Source organism: Prionailurus viverrinus, chromosome B3 (genome assembly GCF_022837055.1).
Source record: "Prionailurus viverrinus isolate Anna chromosome B3, UM_Priviv_1.0, whole genome shotgun sequence".
NCBI lineage: Eukaryota > Metazoa > Chordata > Mammalia > Carnivora > Felidae > Prionailurus > Prionailurus viverrinus.
In genome coordinates, this window is record NC_062566.1 from 140,571,739 (window position 1) to 140,594,041 (window position 22,303).

Below are 22,303 nucleotides of genomic sequence, written 5' to 3' on the forward strand. Positions count from 1 at the left end.
CGTGTATATATATATACATATATATACGTGTGTATATATATACATATATATATATGTGTGTATATGTAATATAAAAATGAGGGCATAAAAGAAATAAGACACATAGGACTATAATCGAGACACTTAGTAGAGAAGAAAGGGTAGATGTCCTCCTGAATCTTTTAACTCACTGTCCCCAGAATAAATAAATAGGAAGAAAGCTGCTTTTATCCAAGACTTTTTAAAGAATTACTCTGGTTCCATGTGGCCTTTGGTAAGCCTCTGGTAAGCCAGAGATGAAACACACTAAAAACAAGGCAAATGACAGAAGCTTTCTGTAAATCAGTAAAACTTTATTGGAAGGCTGGCAAATGTTTAACACTTCAAAAAAGGATGCCTGGCTTTGTGCAGTCTGCATCTGCATGATAAAGGATTGGTCAAAACTGCATTCTCCTTAAACCAGTCCTTCAGTGAAAGTGAATTCTACTACAATATCTGATCACAACCACACTTTTCCAGAATCTCTGGTGCTTCTGAGCGAACTGAATACGTACCCACACCTGCACTCAGCTCCTGGCCTCGGCGCTCGCCTGGCCGCTGCTACCCCCCCCCCCCCCACCACCAGCACAGCCCTGCTCAGCCACACTACAGGTGTTTTTTGGACAGCCCACCCCACCAGGTCTCTGGGAGCTGGACTGCAGGGACCAGTAAGAGCACAGCATCACCCACAGACGCCCAGTACAGGGAGCTAACTTTTCACAAGTTCAGTTATAGAACCAGAGGGCCTGAGATGACAGTTCAGAGTCCTCGCTCTCACCACCCCCCACCACTGCATCCCCGGGGCCCGCTCACCCCCATCCTGCACGCAGGTCCCTGTGCGCTACCCTGAACCCCCAGGCACTGGAGGTGCCCCCTCTCCCCAACCCGGAGGCACTCCAGCTAAACACATGGCACCCCTGGGGATGGGGAACCGCGTGCTCCTGGAGGTTCTCACACACCCAGACTCCATGAAAACCAAAGGCCCTGCCTTGCCACCCCAGGGCCACGCAGCATTCTCTCCAGCACAGGAAGTAGGGGGACACCCATCCCAAGAAGGGGAGACATCCAGCTAGAAAGGAGGACAGCACTTGAGAGCTCAGACCCCAGCACCTTATACTTCACCTTGTAGTCATAAACTCAGAACAAAACACGGGCAAGTGCTCACAAAAGGCAAAGAAAAACATATATAAGAAAAGGGGTTGTTAATTTCCCCAATATAAAGCGCTGTAAGAAACTAATAGGAAAAGGGCCTCTGGGTGGCTCAGTCGGTTAAGCATCCAACTCTTGGTTTCGGCTCAGGTCATGATCTCACAGTTCCTGAAATGGAGCCCTGAATCAGACTACGTGCTTAGGATTCTCTCTCTCCCTCGCTCTCTGCCCCTCCCCCCCCCCATCCTGCTCATGCAGGCACGCATGCTCTCTCTCAAAATAAATAAACTTAAAAAAAAAAAAGAAACTAATAGGAAAAAGCTGAACAAGTCGATGTAAAGTATGGCGAAAACGGAAGGATTTTAGCTAAACATTAATCAACCCTTTAAATGCTTGGGGTTCATTAAGATGCCCTACAGGGGAAACACTGGGGGAGGGGAATCAGACCTGCAGGCTGGGGGAGGAGAGGCATCCCTGCAGCCACACTCAGGAGTCCACAAGAACGCCCACAAGGCTGAGAAGAGAGGCCATCGATGTCCACCCCGCCACCCCACCGCCCCGCCGCCTCACCCTAGCCTCTGCATCACCACTGGGAACATTAACCACCAACCTCGGTCACGGCTAACCCAACACCCGGCTCACACTCAGGATCATAGCCACGTCAGCCACTGATGAAAAATGTACTTCACAACAGTAAAAAACAAAAACAAACAAAACAAGAAACATTTCAAATAAAATAAGAAATATCACAGTTTTTACAATTTATAAACCCCAAATAGCTCTATTTCCCACAAAATATACTGGACCGACAGTATGATAATGATTTGTCAAAAGCTGTATTTGTCCAGTAAGGAAAACACTCGAACTAAGTTAAAATGGTGCAAGCACGACAGGGCAAATTGGCTGGGTTCCTTCAAAAAAGGAACTGAAAAGGGGGGTGGGGAGGGAGGTGGAGCCTCCAGGGCAAAAGATTTAGGATGAGCGCAGCCCAAACACCGCCTGCAGACTTGGTTTGAGCTCCTGTAAAACAACTGAATACACCACCAAAAAGGAAATTTAAACCATGACTGAGGGGCACCCAGGTGGCTCAACACTTGATTTGGCCTCAGGTCATGATCTCACGGGTTCGTGAGTTAAGCCCCGTGATGGGCTCTGGGCTGACAGCACAGAGACCGCTTGGGATTCTCTCTCTCCCTCTCTGCCCTTCCTCCACTCGCATGTTCTCTCCCTCTCAAAACTAAGTATTTTTTTTAAGTAAAGTAAATAAATAAACCATGACTGAATATTGCACGACACTGAGAACTTTGCTGTTAGTTTTTCAATGTCATAATGTCATTATGGCTGTTTTTAAAGAAAGTCTTTATCTTCTTAAAGTATATACAGGAGTATTTACAACTAAAACCACAAATGTCTTGCATTTGCCTCAAAATAATCCTTTTGGGGAACAGGGGGATAAAAATGAAGTAGACTGGCCAGGATCTGACAGGTGATTCAACTGGGGTTCATCATCCCAGTGTCTACTTCTTTATGCCTGAAATTTCCCATAATAAAAGAAGTTTAAATTTGGAGTGGGAAATACTGCCAACTGCTACCACTTTTATGAACACTGATCACGAAAATAAAGAAGATCAACACGAGGGGCGCCTGGGTGGCTCAGCAGGTGAAGTGTCCGATGTCGGCTCAGGTCACGCTCTCACTGTTGTTGAGTTTGAGCCCCGCGTCGGGCTCTGTGCTGACAGCTCAGGGCCTGGAGCCTGCTTCAGGTTCTGTGTCTCCCTCTCTCTCTGCCTCTCCCCAACTGTTCATCCTCTCTCTCTCTCAATAATAAACAAACAAACAAATAAATAAACAAATAAATAACCAATCAACATATGAAAAATTCAAGCCACTCCAAAAAAGGAGTGACATTTTCATACAGGGGTCATCCAGTATTTCATGGTATCTAAACAGAGTACAGTCAAAGGCTTGACGTGGGATATCAGGCTAGACATTTGTGAAAAATTAGTCTCCGTTTACAAATACTCAAATCAGAATGACCGAATCCGAATCACTACAAGCTCGTCACCAACGACACGGGAGTTTTCCTCACTGGAAGCATATCCGAACCTGAAAATTGCTACGTGCCCAGTTGATTTGTTAGGAGTTCGTTTGTTTTATTGCTGGCATTCCTTCTGGTCGTAAAACAGTTTTACGAGCTGGTAAAAATTTTGTACCAACTCTGCAAAGCTGACGTGACTAATGGTCTCAGTACTGAGCATAACAGATGCTCACCCTGAACCTGACCCACACTGCAGAGCAATACTTTGGACTCTGCTTTCAAAAGGCCTATTGAGATCCTCCTATTGCTAAGTGTTGACCTACAGACTCCACCCCAATGGCGCCACTAGAGAACACTTCATGCAAAATGAAAAAGGTTTATTTCTCCACACTAACCTTTATTCTTTTTTTTAATTTTTTTAATGTTTATTCATTTTTTGGAGACAGGAAGAGACAGGGTGCAAGTGGGGGAGGGTCAGGAGAGAGGGAGACACAGAATCTGAAGCAGGCTCCAGGCTCTGATCTGTCAGCACAGAGCCCGACACGGGGCTCGAACTCACGGACCGCGAGATCGTGACCTGAGCCGAAGTCGGACACCTAACCGACTGAGCCACCCAGGCGCCCCCCAACCTTTATTTTTAAAAACACTTACAGCTCATTACCGGAAAATATTCTTCTCAGATAATAAATGTAGTATTTTCAGCATCATTAAATTTGCAATACAATCAACCAGAATTGGGGTGGCAGGGAAAAAATAAACCGTAAGAGAACGGATGTGGGTGGTGCTATGGAGTGGATATTAACCAAGAATGGCGTAAGTGTTTTGAGGTATTAGTCTTAGCATTCAATGAAGTTATATTACAAACCAATCGTGATAAAAATGCTACTGGAGAAGAAAAAATATAAAATCTGACCAACTAAGGATCTAGCAGTACTCAAAAATATCACCATTCAATAGGGACTAATAATTCTGTATTATTTTTAGGGAAAAATCCACGACAAACGGATATCCAAGGACTACGTGTATTTAAAGGAAAAGTTCCAAGATGAACAAAGCACTGACTCCACAAGAAACAGATAAATCAGAGAAGACAGCTTTAAAACATTCTAATTAGTGGCCTCAAAAAGAGATGAAATCACAGCCACCCACCACAGAACACCTCATCATGATAACAACACAGTATCTTCTTCAAGAGGGAGACGCTGTGAACCTAGAATTCCATACTCAGGCAGACCACCAATAAAATGAGGAGACAGTAAGACATTTTTAGACATTCGATAATTTGGAAAGATCACCACCCCGATCCTTACGTGGGAGAAAAATGTTACATACACATACTATACTGAGCATCTATGTATAAACACACGTATCCTCTCCTCACCATGAAAAGTCTCTAGCAAATCACCAAAAAAAAAAGAATCCAATAAAGAGTGATGGTGAACATAAACAACCGTAGAATATGACTCAGCAGCAGCAAAGGAAGTTAGATTCTCCTGCTCAAGGCACAGATAGGCACTTTCTCTCTGGGTCCAGTCACACAACTCGGTTTCACAGTGAATAAAAGTTACGTAACCATAATTACAGGTGTACCTCGGAGATACTGCAGGTATCCAGACTAACACAATAAAGAGAATATTGCAATGAAGGAATCAAATGAACTTTTTGGTTTCCCAGTACATGTAAAAGTTACGTTTATACTATACTGTAGTCTGTTAAATGTACAATAGCATTATGTCTCAAAAGTCAGTGTTTATACCTCAATTTAAAAATACTTTGTTGCTAAAAAAAATGCTAACCATCATCTGAGCTCTCAGTCAGTCATCTTTTTGCTGGTGGAGGGCCTGCCTCGATGGTACTGGCTGCTGACCTGGCAGGCGATAGGTGGAGGCTGGGGAGGCCGTGGGGACTTCTGAAAACAAGACAACAATGAAGTCTGCCACAGGGATGGACTCTCGGTCATGAACAACTTATCTGTAGCCTGCGATGGTCTCTGATAGCATTTGGCCCACAGTAGAACTTCTTTGAAAATGGGAGCCCGGCCTCTCAAACCCTGCAGCCGCGTCATCAAGCTAAGTTTATGTGATCGTCTACGTCCTCTGTTGTCATGTCAACAATCTTCGTGGCATCTCCACCAGCAATAGATTCCATCTCAAGAGTCCACGTTCCACGTTCTTTGCTCGCTCACCCATCAGAAGCAACTCCTCATCCGTTAAAGTTTTACCATGCAACGGCAGTACCTCAAATATAATAATCATGAAAAAGCTTGAAATACTGCAGGAATTAGCAAAATGTGACAGAGGCATGAAGTGAGCAAATGCTTAACAAAATGGTGCTGACGGACTAGTTTGACACAGGGCTGCCACGAACCTTCAATTTGTAAAAAATGCAGTATCTGCGAAGCGTAATAAAGTGAAGTGCAATAAAATAAGGTATGCCTGTACTGTAAATGCCATTTATTAGCTTCCAATTCTTAGAACCAACTTAGACAAAACAAGGAAGACTTCATTATAGTCACAGAACAGGACATAAATGCCATAAGCTTTGACAACATAAAACTGGTAATTCCCCTAATTAACTCTTTAGTGAAAATTAATTTAAAAATGATGTCACAGATCAAAGAAAATGAAAGCAATTAAGTTATTTTATACATGAGTCCACTAACTACAGATTCCCCCTCTTACAACTGGGAATATAAATTTAAAACTAATAAAACATGAACACGACAGGTTCGGCTGTGCAGTTATGGGAAAAAAAAAACACCATGGCTAAGTGTACTTTACTCCATCCTGGGAATGCATGAATGATTCACTAGCGTTATTACATTAATATAAACAATAAAAACTAAGCCTAAGACAAAACTCACAACCCTCTTATGTAATTACCATATTTCAACATTAATTTCTCCTGAAAATTTTAGAACTCTGAATAGAAATATATTCTGATATTAAAAATCCTTTCAAATCAATATTCAATTTTAGTGGGAAGTCTAAAATATGCTCTAAAATTTAAAAGTAAATTTTAAAAACTTATATAAATTAGGAGGAGAAAGACTTTTACTTTCTATGGCATACCATTCTGCACTGTTTCAATTTATCAAATCATGAACACGTTATTTTTATAATTTTAAAACTATTTCAAATAATAATAGCACTGGCCTAATATAAGTTTCGTGATTTATGTTCTGAGATTTTTAATACTTGGCACCAGGGGCAATCCTAAATCACAAAGAACTGTAACTTGGAACATCCATGACCACCCTCCACAAACTATTAGAGTTCAAGGTTACCAAAAAGTAACTAAAAAAATGTTCGTAAAGGAATTTTTAAAGAAAAATTGACTTATGATAGATGCATTGGAGTCAAAGAAACTCTCTGGGGAATTTAAAAACCAAAGCAGTTTCCAGTAGAACTCTTCATTAATAGCCCCAAAACTGGCCAATCCAGATGGCCATCCAGAGTGAACGAATAAACTGTGATGCACGAATAAAATACCGTACAGGGCGCAGAAAAAACTAACAGCATAGATGGATCTAAATTACTTTTACTTGCAGTTACTTTTTTATTGTTGGTGAAACCTGAAACTTGCCATTTTAACCATTTTTAAGGATGGCCAAGAAAAAAGAGAAGACTCAAATTGCTAAAATTGAAATGAAAGAGGAGGCATTACTACAGATCTTAGAGAAATAAAAGGATTAAGAAATGCTATGAACAGACTCTATGCCAACAAATTTAATCTAGATAAAATGGACAAATTCCTGAAAAAGATAAAAATTACCAAACTGACTCATGAAGAAAGAGAAAGTGTGAACAGATCTATACCAAGTACAGGGGTTGAACCAATAGTCAAAAAACTAACCACAAAGAAAAGCTCAGATAGATTTCCAGGTGAATTCTATCAAACATTTAAAGAATTAATACAAAATTTTCACAAACTCTCACCAAAAAAACAAAAAAACAAAACTGAAGAGAGAATATGTCCTAACTCATTCTATAAGGCCAGTACTACCCTGATAGCAAAACCAAAGACATTCAAGGAAAGAAAAAAACTGCAAACCAGTATTTCTTTTGATTATTCACGTAAAGATCCTCAACAAACTACTAGTAAACCAAATCCAGCCAACACTGAAAAACAATCATGCACCATGACCAAGTGTAATTTATCCCAAGAACATAAGGTTGGTTCAACATACAAAAATCAGTTAATGTAATACACTATATATCAACAGAACGAGAAACAAAAGCCACCTTATTATCTCAATGGACCCAGAAAAAGTAATTGACAAAATCCAACACCCTTTTATGGAAAAAACACTCAACAAACTAGAATAGAAGGAAACTTCCTCCACCTGATAAAGGGCATTTATGAAAACTCACAGTTTGGGGCCCCTGGGTGGCTCAAGCAAGTAAGCATCTGACTCTTGATTTCGGCTCAGGTCATGATCTCGTGGTTTGGGAGACTGAGCCTCATGCTGGGCTCTGCACTGATAGCACAGAGCCTGCTTGGGATTGTCTCTCTCCCTCTCTCTCTCTCTGCCCCTCCCCCATCTGTGTGTGTGTGCGCGCGCTCTTTCTCTCTCAAAATAAATAAACCTAAAAGAAAAAAAAAACCTCACAGCTAAAACCAAACTTAATGGAGAAAGACTCAGACGTTTTGTCAAGAATGTCCACTCTTACCACTTCTATTCTACATTGTGCTGGAGGTTCTAGCCAGGGCAATTAGGCAACAGAAAGAAGTAACATCCAGCCTGGAAAGGAAGAAGCAAAACTATCTCTATTCACAAGTGACATGATTTTATGTATAAAAATCCTAAGGAATCCACTAAAAACTATTAGAATAAATGAGTTCAGCAATTTTGCAGGATACGGGCTCAATATAAAAAGTTCAATTGTATCTGTATACGTTTACAATGAACAATCTGAAAATGAGATTAAGAAATCAATTCCATTTACAATAGCACTAAAAAAAACTTAGGAATAATTTAACAAAATAAGTGCAAACCTTATATTTTGTTTTGTGAATTAATGCAACCAAATAAACACTTAAAATGTTAAAATGGAAAATTTTATCTTATGTATTTTACCAATATGAAAAGGTTAAACTCTGAAAACTACAAAAATTTTAAGTTTATTTACTTAAGTAGTCTCTACTTGAACTCACGACCCTGAGATCAAGACCTGCATGCTCTTCTGACTGAGCCAGCCAGATGCCCCATGAAAACTACAAAATATTTTTGAAAAAAAATTTAAAAGATCTAGATAAATGGAAAAACATTATGTTCATACATAGAAGACTTAATATTGGGGCGCCTGGCTGGCGCAGTCGGTTAAGCGTCCGACTTCAGCCAGGTCACGATCTCGCGGTCCGTGAGTTCGAGCCCCGCGTCGGGCTCTGGGCTGATGGCTCAGAGCCTGGAGCCTGTTTCTGATTCTGTGTCTCCCTCTCTCTCTGCCCCTCCCCCGTTCATGCTCTGTCTCTCTCTGTCCCAAAAATAAATAAACGTTAAAAAAAAAAAAAAATTAAAAAAAAAAAAAAAAGAAGACTTAATATTGTTAAAACAGCAATACTCCCCAAATTAATCTACAGATTTGACGCAATCCCTATCAGAATCCCAGATGGCTTCTTTATAGAAATTGACAAGTTGATGCTAAAATTCAAATGGAAATTCAAGGAACCCAAAAGAGTCAAAACAATCTTGAAAAAGAACAAAGTTGGAGGCATCATACTTCCTGAATTCAAAACTTACTACAAAGCAACAGTAATCAAGACACAGTTGGTACTGGCATAAGGATAGGCATAAATATCAACAGGACACAACTGAGAGCCCAGAATTAAACCAATACATTTATCAAATGATTGTGACAAGGAGACAAGACTATTCCATGGGGGGAAAGAACAGACTCTTCAACAAATGGTGCTGAGAAAACAGGACACCAACGTGCGAGAGAAAGAATGTGGTCCCCTATCTCATACCATATACAAAAATTGACTCAAAATGGATCAAAGACCTAAAGGTAAGATCTGAAGCTACAAATCTCTTAGAAGATTGTGACCTTAGGGGCGCCTGGGTGGCGCAGTCGGTTAAGCGTCCGACTTCAGTCAGGTCACGATCTCGCGATCCGTGAGTTCGAGCCCCGCGTCAGGCTCTGGGCTGATGGCTCAGAGCCTGGAGCCTGTTTCCGATTCTGTGTCTCCCTCTCTCTCTGCCCCTCCCCCGTTCAAGCTCTGTCTCTCTCTGTCCCAAAAATAAATAAACGTTGAAAAAAAAAAAAATTAAAAAAAAAAAAAAGAAGATTGTGACCTTGGATTTGGCAATGGATTCTTGGTTATGACACCAAAAGCAACGAAAGGGAAGTTAAACTAAACTTCATCAAAATTAAAAACTTTTGTGCCATGGGGCGCCTGGGTGGCTCAGTCCTGGTTGGGTGTCTGACTTCAGTTTGGGTCATGATCCCACGGCTGGTGGGTTCAAGCCCCGTGATGGGCTGTGTGCTGACAGCTCGGAGCCTGGAGCCTGCTTCGGATTCTGTGTCTCCCTCTCTCTCTGCTCCTCCCCCACTCATGCTTTGTCTCTCTCTCTCTCTCTCTCTCTCTCTCTCTCTCTCTGTCTCTCAAAAATAAACATTTAAAAAAAATTTTAAAAAAAATTTCTGTGCCTCAAAGGAAACTATCAAGAATGAGAAATGACAACCCACAGTATAAAGGAAACTATTTGCAAATTATACATTTGATAAAGGCTCAATATCCAGAATATATAAAGAACTCTTACAACTCAACAACAAAGACAACACAATTTAAAAATGGGCAAAAGAACAGATATTTCTCCGAAGAAGACATAGAAATGACCAATAAACACAAGAAAGGATGCTCAACACCATTGGCCTTTAGGAAAAAAGTAAATCAAAACTAAAATGAGAGGACGCCTGGGTGGCTCAGTCATTAAGCCTGTGACTTCAGCTCAGGTCACAATCTCACAGCTGGTAAGCTCGAGCCCCGCATCGGGTAAAGATCACAAGCCCCAGATGAACCCCACTTCTCTCTCGCGCTCTGCTCCTTGCTCACTTGCACTAAAATGAGAGACCACTTCATGCCAACTAGGACGACTAGAATTTAAGAGACAAACAATACCAATTGTTGGTAAGGATATGGAGAAACTGGAACCTTTACGTGCTTCTATGGAAAACAATCCGGCAGTTCCTCAAAATGTTAAGCACGGAGTTACCGAATGATCCAGCAATTCTACTCCCAGGCATACACCCAAGGGAAATGAAAAACGTATGTCCACACAAAAGTTGGTGCATTAATGTTCACAGCAGCATTCTTTACAACGGCCAAAAGGTGGAAACAACCCACACATCCATCAACTGCTGAGTGAATAAACAAGTGGACTATCCGTGTCACAGAATGTTATCTGGAACAGAAAGGAACGAAATACAGAGACACCTCGAAATACACGATGCTAAGCAAAAGGAATCCAGTCACAAAAGACCACATATTGGGGCGCCTGGGTGGCTCAGTCGGTTAAGCCTCTGACTCTTGATTTTGGCTCATGTCATGATCTGATAGTGCATGAGACTGAGACACATCTCTGAAAGCACAGAGCCTGCTTGGGATTCTCTCTCTGTCCCTCCCCTGCTCGTGTTCTCTCTCTCAAAATAAGTAAAAAAAATTTTTAAGACCACATACTGTAAGACTCCATTTATATGAAATGTCCAGGGGGTGCTTGGGTGGCTCAGTCAGTTGGGCATCCGACTTCGGCTCAGGTCATGATCTCACGGTTCATGGGTTTGAGCCCCATGTCGGGCTCTGTGCTGACAGCTCGGGGCCTGGAGTTGCTTCGGATTCTGTATCTCCCTCTCTCTCTGCTCCTCCCCTGCTCTCACTCTGTCTCTCTCTCACTCTCTCAAAAATAAATAATGATTAAAAAAAATTTTTTATATGAAATGTCCATAACAGGTAAATATATAATGAGATGAGATCAGTGGAAAGGAGGGAGGTGGGGTGACAGCTAAAGGGTACAGGGCTTCTTTCAGAGGTGATGAAAATGTTTGCAATTACAGAGTAGAGATGATTGCACAACTCTATTAATATAGTCTACTGGACTGTACCATTTAAACAGGTAAAATGTATGTGAATTATATATATCTCAATAAAGCTGTTACCAAAAAAAGAAAGAAAAAGTAAATCAATCATCTGGTAATTGTAAAAGGCAGAGAAATGTTTCTTTCCAACTAAAGTAAGCTTAATCAGCCAGGTAATTTAAATTTCTCTCATATTGCTGATAGACAGCAGCTTTTGTTTCAGTAACCATCTTAACATATTATTTCACAAGGATTATCAAAACTTCATAAATGCAAACCTTGCTTTTTAAAAAAATAAATATTTCTAGAAGAAAACATATCCAGGCTTATCACTTTGGTTACATAAAACCATAATAATGCTGATGTTTTCAGAAACATTTCAGTCTAATATAAAAATGCCATCCCTGACACTTGAATTAACTGCTGAAACTGGGAATAGAGCACTCCCAGTAATTTCCCAATTTGCTGCTAATTAGACAATATATCCCACATACCCGAAAGCAGTGTTTCATCGACATTTTCCCAGATTAACTTTAAAGGTACATCAGAGGGGCACCTGGGTGGCTCAGTCAGTTAAACATCCAACTCTTGGTTTTGGCTCAGGTCATGATCTCATGGTTGGTGGGTTCAAGTCTGGTATTAGGATTCTCTCTCTCTCTCCGTCTCTCTGCCCCTCCCCTGCTCCCTCACTCTCTCTCAAAATAAATAAATAAACATTAAAAAAAAATAAAGGCACATCAAAAAGGTGGTTTGTTAATACACTTACAGACTTTTCAACAATCTGATCTCAAATACTTAAAGTTAAAAAATGGAGGAAATCCATTTGTGACAGAGCTGCAAAATTATTTTTAAAGGATTGCTGTATACCCATTAATTATGAAATCAACATCTTTCTCAACAGTGAAGAACAGAAATACTATTTCCAGGGGTGCCTGGCTGGCTCAGTCGGTAGAGCATGCAACTCCTGATCCTGGGGTCATGAGTTCAAGCCCCACCTTGAGCATGGAGCCTACTTTAAAAAAAAAAAAAAAAAAATTTAAAAATAAATAAATAATACTATTTCCAGTTAAAAATATATTTTTATAATATACTTAATATATAAGTTGAAAAATAAATTCAACTCCCTGATTTTACTTTTTTTAAACAAAAAGACAGAAATCCAATGATTTCAGTTTAATTCTTTCACAGGAAAAGGGTAAAGTACAACAGCCTTAAAATGGAATTTGGGTGTCACGGTGTCATGGAATACCTTTGGATTTCATTTCTGTTATTTATGTTTTTAGAAAATTATGAGTGGCAAGAACATTTCTCCTTCTGCTCTTGATTTTAAATTGGTGATATCTTCCTACAGACCAAGAACTTGGAGTTAAACAGAATCACCTCTGTGTCACGTAAAGAAAGGTCAAAGTTTACGCACATGGCCCGAGTCACAAACACCCAACTGCAAACATCTCCACGCTATGGTCTCCAGAGGTCCCTCCTGGCTTCACCCCTGCGCCCACCCTCGAGTAGCCGGTTAGCAGCAATCTGAAGAAGCATTTTCCAGGCACCCCTCTTTCTGTTTTCAATGCACCCCCATCATGTAACTCCCGTTTCTTCACGTCCCTTTTCCCTCTTCCTCTCCCTGTCCCACTAGAATGCAGTTCCTAGAGAAAAACCTGCCCTCCCACATTTCCATGTCTTCCTTCTACTTAGGGGAGAAGCTTTCTAATAAATGAGTAAGTATAGGAATAGAAATGCCAATACATCCAAGTCTCTCCTGACTTCATACAGAAATGAAAAATAGGGTACCTTTCAGAAAACCTACCTTATCTTTACACCATCTGGAAACCCTAGTAGAATGACAGCGTATGACTACAACGGGACACAGCTTCATGGATAACGTGAGCTCCAGGAGAACAGGTATTCCGTTAACCACTGCAGTGCCTGGCACTTTTCAGGTCCTTAAAAAAATACTTGTTGAATGAATGACAGATGACAGCAGCCTAGAAATGTTAACGTAATCTTGCACAGTGGGAAAAGAAAGTGGCCAAGTGGTAACTAATTTAGCAAAGCTAGAAAACCAAAAGTTATTGCATGTGAGGCAGGGGTTAGGCGGCTCAGGAATGATTAGAAGCACCGGGATCTCTGGGGGTCCAAACAGTAACAGAAAGAAAATGGGACTGGCTTCAAATCTATAGGAGCAGCAGCTACACCCCAGAACTCCTTCTGTCCCTTCCCCATCAACTCTCCACCTTATCCCACCTTCCCCAAAAGCCGGCATATCCACAATACCCCCACTGCCCAGACAGGACCAGAAACACCACTCTGCGGGAACTGACAGGTCCAGAGAAAAAATTAGCAACTTCTGGTAGTACCTCTCAAATTGGTGGGCCCCTGTCCTATCTCCTAATGGTGAGACTCCACACTTAAAGTTTGTCCATGCACACGGGGAGTTTTCAATCGGTCCACTCGCAATTACGAAAAGACAGCCAACAATCAGCAGACATTCAGAGAAAGGGTTCTGACCTCAAAGACAAGGAGCAAAGCAGAAAAGAGAAGGAAAACTCAGAAGAGACAACGCAGGAAAGAGAAGAAAATGTCTACATAACATCTACGTGTGCACAGAAATCAACACAAAATGAACAAAAAGAAATGTTTAAAAAAAGTGCATCGCTTTCACGAAACAAAAACAGGATGTTATAAAAAGGAATGCTGAGAGCAAAAGTGAAAAATATCACAGCAGAAATAAAAGAGCAATGTAAGCAGTAGAAGACACAGTTGAGGACCTTTTCCCAAAAAATCAGAACAAGCAGATAAATGAATGGAAAAACGCAGGAAAAGGAAATTAGCAGCACACTCTAGAAGGTCCAACACCTGAATAATAGGAGATCACAAAGGCTACAATGGAGAAATCAGAGAAGAAACCATCAAGAGACAGTATGGAAAGCTTCCAGAGCCATAGGACCCAGTGTCCCCACCCGAAAGACCCACCAAGGAGCGCTAAGGTTAGTGAAAAGAAGACCGAGAGTTTCCAGACAAGTCACACAAAGTCTGGGGGATCACAATGGGGTCGGGCTGCTCATTACCAACAGCAGAAGGTGGACAGTAATGGAGAAACGCTTTCACACTCCTAGGGAAAAATTACTTCTACCCTAGAATTCAATACCCAGGCAGACTGTCATTCAACATGTAAGGAAGAAGCCTTTTCAGGCAGACCTTTTCAGGTCTCAAAAAATGATCTCTTGATGAACCTTTTCTCAGGGAAGCCCTTCTTCTAGCTCTACCAAAAGGAAAAGGGTATGAAATCCAGAAAGGGGAATTCAACAGAAAGACACCAAAAAAGTCCCCATAAGGAATGAAGAGAAGTCCTAGGAATACTGCTAAGCAGTGGGCTCAGAGCGCAATGGGCCTAGACAAGAGGAAAACAAAAGGCTTTGAGGGGTGGAAGGTGACAGGCGAGGCGGGGGACGAGGCGCTCCAGTTACAAAGCTGGGCCTGTACTGAGCACTGTACACGGGCATCTAAGCTAAAGGGAGAAAACGTAATGCATTCCAATCAACACAGAAATAATTCCATCTCGGTCAAGACAGGGCACTAACTGCACCCCATGTGGCTCAGTTGTTAAGGTATTTATTTGCCTAATGATAACATAAACACTACCAACTTAAACAGAAATTCTTATATAACCATATTTGGAAAAAGGAAGAGAGGGGACAGGCAGGGAGGGAAGGAATATAGAAGTTCTACAGCCTTCTTTCCCTCAACAGAAGTCAACGGAGAAGTCAGAAAGTGAGCAGTACAAGCACGCTTTACAGAGGCATGGAATCTGAGGCAAGAATTGCTAAATAACCAGTATCCAAGATGCTCGCTCTCTCCCACAGGAACACGGCACCTACTGCCTAGGATGAAGATGCTGGGCTGAGGGCAGAAGGCCCTGGTCCCTGAAGACTTCCTGGCACGGGCTGCTGCCTTACCCTGCACTGCCCACAGGCCAATTCCACACGAGATAGAAGTCACCCTGATTTGGGTTCAGTTGCCGTTATTTGGTTGTCACTGGCCGCTGAATGTGATCTGAGACAGGGGATTATTAAACAGAAACAGAGGGGCTGGCAGTGGCTGCTTGTGAAAGTCCGAACCCAGAGTTACTAAGTAAATGCATTACTTTAATAAAGGTAACGTTATATTTGGAGAAAATCACTCCACGCTATGGTCGGAAGTGCCGTCAATCTCAACTTCTACAACTAAGGTTAGATGGGTCTTTCTTGGTCAATTTTACCTGATTTATTAAACATAACAGAGTATGAAGTATTAAAACGAGGGAATGATGGAATGAACAGCCGGGTTTTTTGTTCTGTTTTGTTGTTTTAACGTTTGTTTATTTTTGAGGGAGACAGAGTGTGATCGGGGGAGGGGCAGGGAGAGGGAGACACAGAATAGGAAGCAGGCTCCAGGCTCCGAGCTGTCAGCACAGAGCCCAACACAAGGCTTGAAGTCATGAACCGCGAGATCATGACCTGAGCGGAAGTCGGACGCTTAACCGACTGAACCACCCAGGGCATCCCAACAGCAGGATTTTAGGATGCCTGGTGGAGGGAGTTAAATCCTACAGCAAGAAAGGAATTCATTTGGGTCTGTGGGCTTGAGAGCTTCAGCGAGGCAGGTGCTGATGGGAACGAGGGGAAAGCTACAATAAAATAGGGGTTTCAAAGCAGGTGTCTGAGAGGCAGTCCCAGGCTAATGGTGGTCCGTGGAGAAGAGAACCCCCACCAGAAGCTGGTTCTGAAATGATCAGGGAAAATGTCAAGAGCCTCGGTTACCCAAGGGCAGCAGGGACAGGGGTGGAGGGCAGATCAGGTGATCGCTCAAATCCCTAACAGTGTTTGAACCCGGGACTCTTGACTGCGGAGGCTGGAGAAATCACTGCGTCCCAGTGACATCAGGAATAACCTTACAGTAAGTTCGTCTGTCTCCAAAGCAGCTCCAATACAAAGACAGGATTGGACTGAAACATGATTCGATTTCAATTTCTCTCTGAGTTTCTAATTCTTTCCGAAAGATAACAAAATCCAAAGTCTCTTATGATACAACTGATCCTTTTTGCAAAATTTTAATCTGAGAACAATTTTGTTGCCAGTTACCTACCAGTCAGTGAAACTGACCAAAAACCTAATATACAACACAGATTGTTCAAATCATGCTGTAAAGTACGACCTTTATTTCATAGTTAGTATCCATCTGTCCTCAAAAAAAATAGTTGTCTCTGGCAGATTTTTAAGTCCGTATATATATAATTCAGATGGTCAAAACACTTCCGATTTTAAATCTAAGGAAAGTGTTATCTTCCTCTCATCCATCTCTCACTAAGAGATAAGAGAGTATTTGTGTGAGCTTTTCACACAAATTTAAGGTAACCTTACCATACTGTCATTCTGGACCGTTCTAAGAAGCTAAGAATCAAACTTAAACTCGGGACAGGGACTAAAAGGTGTTATGTTACGGGGATTCGTTAGATGATGTGATTAGAGTTTTCGTGGGTTTTTAAAAAACTCTTTCAAAGTTTCTTTAATTTTACTTTTTCTCCTTTTTGATTAAAAAAAAAAAAAAGGTAAAAACCTCTATCTGGTTTCTTCCAGCAAGATCCTTTTACCTTATTAGTCTCAAAAAATACTTTTTGTCTCTTTACCAAGAAAAGCACTCAACGGTTTCACCGTACTTAATATAGTTTGGAATTAACAGCCCTGTTTGCTCATGTGTTTATCCAGCATCACAGACGTCAGCACACACGGCAGACTTCTGAGGGCAGCAGGCTCTGCAACAGGAAGGGGGCAGAGGCAGGAGGAGCCACCCCAGCAAGCCCGTCCTAGTGGGATTATTTTGCCTCAGGTGCACTTGAGTTGTCTGCTTGCCCAGCAATCGGCTGCACATCATCAACTTTCTCAAGGGGCTCACGCAGTGGTATCCTGTTTGAGAGCAATTCACTCCAATTCCAGTGTTTTTATTTAAGGCCTAGATGTACAACAGACACTGCTGTTTACCGCAAAACCCAATTCGTGGATGAGGTTTTAGGAGAAAAAAGGGAAGGCTGGCTTGTTAACGTTTAATGGTTTCAACCGCCTCATCACATGCCGTGTAGTCAAACACCGTGCGTTTCAAATAGCTACTTACAAGTTACATTAATTTTTATTATGCAAACCCAACATTTGGGTTTGACTCCCTCAAATTCAGATCTTATTCACGAGACCTACTTCTCAAGGCGTTCCCACGCGATGCACATTCTACCTGAAGAAACCAGTGAGACTAAAATGTACCCTGAGATGTTTAGCACCACCAGTTAAGCCTACTGGTATAAAATTTGGGGAGAGCCATTCCACTCACAGCTGGGGCTGGGGACCCCATGCCAACAGCTACAGGAATTCACATGGACGACAGAGAGCTCTCGGAAGGTACTGCTGCATTCGTAACGAGAAAAGCCACAAATGAGGAAATTAAAGACGGCTAGCAAAGATTAATTCCATTCCTTTAGAGGAAGTACAGTGGCAGGGTAAAGGAAGGTGGCCCGGACCACAAATCGGGAAACCCACACTGAGGTGTGCACCCACAAGGCGTGCCTGCACCAGACGTGGGCTCTAGGCTTCCCACCTGGTCTGCAGGCCACACGAGAGCCAGAGCACAGGCCCCTGTGGTCCAGCCAATGCCAACAGGCGGGGACTTCGAACATCATCTTCATCTAGCTGCAACACGAGCCATTATACTTAAGCCATGAAAAAAAAAAATTTAACACGTGAAAATATTTTTATATAACAAAGATAAAAGTTAACAGGTAACAACTTCACCTCCTTTACTCGTATTTGTGCTGTTTACTTGTAGAAATTTCGAAGTGCTTCATAGTGTTCTATTTTAAATGGTATCCAATTTGCATTAAAATATAGTTTAAAGAAATACACAGGCAAAGCAAGGTATTTCCAAGTTTAAATTAAGGTCCAGGATTTCAGAGAGGAAAACTAATCAAACTATAAACATAATCAAGGGAAAATTAAAGACCTGCAATGAAGGCCAAGAGGACTCTGGTCCCGTGCAACCTCTGTGGCAATAAGAAAATAAGAGCCAGGAAGTCTGCTTTTAAAACTTAAGAACTTGAGGGGTCCCTGGGTGGCTCAGCCAGTTAAGCGTCTGACTTCCACTGGGGTCGTAATCTCGTGGCTTGTGGGTTCCAGCCCTGCACCGGGCTGTGTGCTGACAGCTCAGAGCCAGGCGCCTGCTTCGGATTCTGTGTCTCCTCTCTCTCTCTCTCTGCCCCTCGTCCACTCACACACTCTCTCTGTCCCTCAAAAATGAAATAAATGTTTAAAAAAATTAAAAAAAAAAACCTTAAAAACTTGAATACCTGTACTTTCCAAATTTCCCCAAAGATTCCTCCCTAAGTGTCAAAATCTGGGCTGATTAAGCTGTGTTTCTTCATTAAGTTTCAAGATTTCTACCTAATTGTCATTAGACACACCTACCTAGCAAGATTTGGGAGGTGGGCAGAGGCTGGCCCTCTGCAGGACAGGACTCCACACACTAGAAGTTTCAAACATCATGCGGGGCGGGGGGGGGGTGACTCCAACAACTCAACAACCCCCAGGCGGATGGATAGCTTCTATCTGTTTCCAGAGGAGAAGTAATTCCTCTTGGAAGTCAGGGCGCCTAATAAGGCTCCACAGTTCCACCTGACGGACCATTTTTCACCTTCCAAAGGCAGTTACTAGGCGTTCTAAGTACACTAAAGTATGACTGCACATAATCTTAACCGGTAACGCACCTCTGTAGAGTTACAATGGTGTATGATGTTAACATGCATGAAATTCAATACTTCTATTCTAGAAGTAGTGTTTAGTAGTATTAGTAATTCATTAAAATGCCACCTTAAACTTAAGACCATTTTTCTTCCCTGTAATTTAAGCTTTACACTTCTGTGCAAGCTGAGTTGTTAGGACGACGTAGTTTATTTGCAATCATAATTTCCAAAGAGCCAGAATCCAATTTTGAAAATATTTCTAAATTCTAGCACATGGCTTCTGTCCAGATTTGGAAAGGTCAAATCTCATAAGACCTCCCCACATGCTGAGAAGAGCCTGCTCGTGCGAAGCCCACCAGCTCTCGGAGGGGCTGGTACCGTCGGGTGGTGTGCAGACTAGGCAAGAACCCCGGCTGTATAGGCTGTCCAGCTCTCAGACGGAGCCCCACAGGGGCGCTACTCAGCTCGCAGGCCAGAGGCCAGCTGCAGCACACATTTGCACTAGCACTGCCCTCCCTCTGCTTCCTTCTTTCAGTCCCACTTTTACTCACACACCGGCACCGAGTCGACCTGACGGTCGATCTGTCTGGATGTCAAGATCAAATGCCTCAGAAAGGCAAGGCAAACACAATATTCAGAAGGCTCAGATGTACCAAGCGCCAGACTGTGAAAGTGAGTTATTTGGTTGGAAACCAGGTCACTGACAAAGGACCCCGGAAAGTAAATACGCTCATTTCACTGATGTTGTAAATAACCAAGAATGGTGGTGCCCACCGAAATAAAGCATAAGGGGCTGTCTTGGGGCTCTAGACCTCTTTCTGCCTCTGCTCTCACAAAACATCGTTTCACTATAGGGCAAAACACAGAAGCCGTCTAGAGAATATCTCAACTTGAGTACTGTGAGTAAACAAAACCCCAAATTCCAGTTGCCATTCTGGCAGAGTAGGAGGCCTCACCTGAGAACACATTTGTTTCTTCACGTAACTATCAGCTTCGTCAGGCCCAAAGATTAGAAATTACCGGCTCAAACTGCACAGCCCCAACCCAATGACGCAAGTGACCCAAGGGGAGGGTCTGCATGGTCTGCCCTGAACGTGAGCACTGCATCTTCCTACCAGGTCGTTCCAGGGGAGTCTGAGGGTCTTGACAGGATGGCCACGTTAGAGAGGAAGTGAAAGGGTTTTACTTGACGCTTGTAGCTATCTTCGGGATTCTTATGATCGTCAAACGGCCTAATCGAACGTTTATCCTACTAAAGCTAAGTACGTTATTTGATCAATGATTACAGTCCTATAGATCCTTGAATAAACTACAGAAAGCACGCAGACATCTGAGGAAGAAAGTTTTTAAACGTCTTCCGTATACTGACAGTTGCAGCTACGCCCAACGTATTACAAGAATCTAGCACAATTACGATGAAAAAAAAAAAAATCAATTTGCTCTCGCAAAATAAGGCTTTTAACCCGAAAACTCCCTTGGAGGTGCCACAGTAAAGGGTGTTCAGGGCCTGGACGTCAAGGGGGTGTAGGCTGGCTGTCACCCTTAGAATTGGTCTCCCCGGAAATGCACATGCGAGTAGGGGGCCCACCGGGCGGTGCAGGAGGCAGACGCAAAAATCACGCGCGGCTGCCCCCGCAAGCTAGCAGGGCGTGCGGGGGCGGACGCGGGGAGGGGGGGCCTCCACGCCGACTCCGGACCCCAGAGCGAGGGGCGGGGGCGGATTTCCCGGGGAGTGCTGCAGGAAATGATATCCAGACTCGGAGGGTGGATCTAGGAAGCGGCCCGGGCGATGGCCGGCGGCGGGGAGCGAGTGGGGGTGGGAACGGAGGATGTGGCTCCCAGGGGCAGGATGAGGGGGCGGGACGGCCGAACGCGGGTGCGCCAGGGCCGAGGAGGAGGGCAGGGAGGGGATCGCCAGCCGCTGAGGGGCGAGGGCGCGAGGAGCGGCCTTAGAGGAAGGGGGCGGCGGGGCTGGGGGCTTGGAGAGGCCGGAGCGGAAGCCCGAGGGTGGGGAGGAGGAGCGGGCCGGGGTCGGAGGGGCGGAAGGGCAGGCCGGAGCCCCGCGCGCACTTACCCCACTCGAGGAACTCGGCCACATACTTGTCGCGCCGCAGGGCCGAGTGGCTGCACTCGGTGTACAGACAGACGAGCACGTCGAGCAGCGTCTCCACACTCAGGGCGCTCTCGTTGCGCCAGGGCCCGTCCAGGAGCAGCTGCTCCAGCTTCTTGAGCCGCACCTTGGCCGACATGGTGCCGCGCGGCCCGCTCCCAACGCGCCGGACTCTCGCTGCCCGCTCGGCCAGTCCGTCAGGGCGAGCCCTCGGGGGCCCGGGAGCCGCGAGTCCCGGCAGCAGCGGCGCCTCGTTGCCGCCCCGTCCGCGTCGTCGCGCCCCGGCCTAGGCCGACATCTTGGGCTCGGTCCCGGCGGCGCAGCGTCTGGGGCGCCGGGCCCCGCGGGTCCATGGGCCGGTCTCCTCCCCTCGGCGCCGCCGCCCGCCCCGCCCGCCGCGGCCCGCCCTCGCCTCGCCCTGCCGCCCGCCGCGCGCCCTTCAGCCCCGCCCGCGGCCGCGCCCTCCTCGCCTTCGCCGCCGTCCGCCGACCTGGAGCGCCGCGGAGCGGAGCGCAGCGCAAGCCCGGCCGGCGCCCGAGCCCCGACCCCAGCCCCGACCAGGCGGCCCAGCCCCGCGGCCCGCAGCCAACCAGGGCGCGGCCAGCGCGGGCGCAGCCAACCACGGCGGGGCCGGCCGCCGCCGCGCTGACCTCAGCGCGCCGCCCCGCCCCTGCGCTCCCGGCTCCCGGCTCCGGCTCCCGGCGGGATGGGACCTCGCCGCTTGCCGTAGGGCGGCCGGGATGCTGGGAAGGCCAGGCGGCGGGGGCGGGGCGAGCGCCGAGCCAGTGCGCCGCCGAGATTGCGCGCCCGCGCGTGCGCCGACGGCGCCCGGGAGGCGTGCGCCAGCGCTTCGTGGACGGGTCCCGGGTGTGCGGGGTCTGCGCTCGCGCACGCGTGCGTCTCGGGCCCCGAAGGGGAAACCCCTTGCTTGCTGGGGTGGAGGGGGCTTCGGCGGAGTGACCCGCTGGTTTAAAACCTGGGCGCGGCCGGGCTCGGAACGGCCCTGGAAAGCGGGGGCCTGCCTGACTTGAACGCGAGCCCGCGCGGCCCGGACTGGGCGGAGGCCCCTGCAGAGCGGCGACCCAGCGGGCCACCCTGCACCTCGTGAATTCGTGGTGCCCCCGCAGTGGCCACTTCAGATTCCGCCGTCC

At 44.9% G+C, this 22,303-nt stretch overlaps 1 protein-coding gene across 1 annotated transcript in view; it reads right to left on the reverse strand.

The window, feature by feature from the left end:
- CDC42BPB (CDC42 binding protein kinase beta) overlaps positions 1 to 21,535 on the reverse strand; it is a 101,757-nt gene extending 80,222 nt beyond the window's left edge. Inside the window, exon 1 of the mRNA XM_047861635.1 lies at positions 21,117 to 21,535. Within this exon, the coding sequence (XP_047717591.1) occupies positions 21,117 to 21,291 (175 nt within the window). The 5' untranslated portion in view covers positions 21,292 to 21,535. The remainder of the gene's footprint in view (positions 1 to 21,116) is intronic.
- Between the last annotated feature and the right edge of the window lie 768 nt (positions 21,536 to 22,303).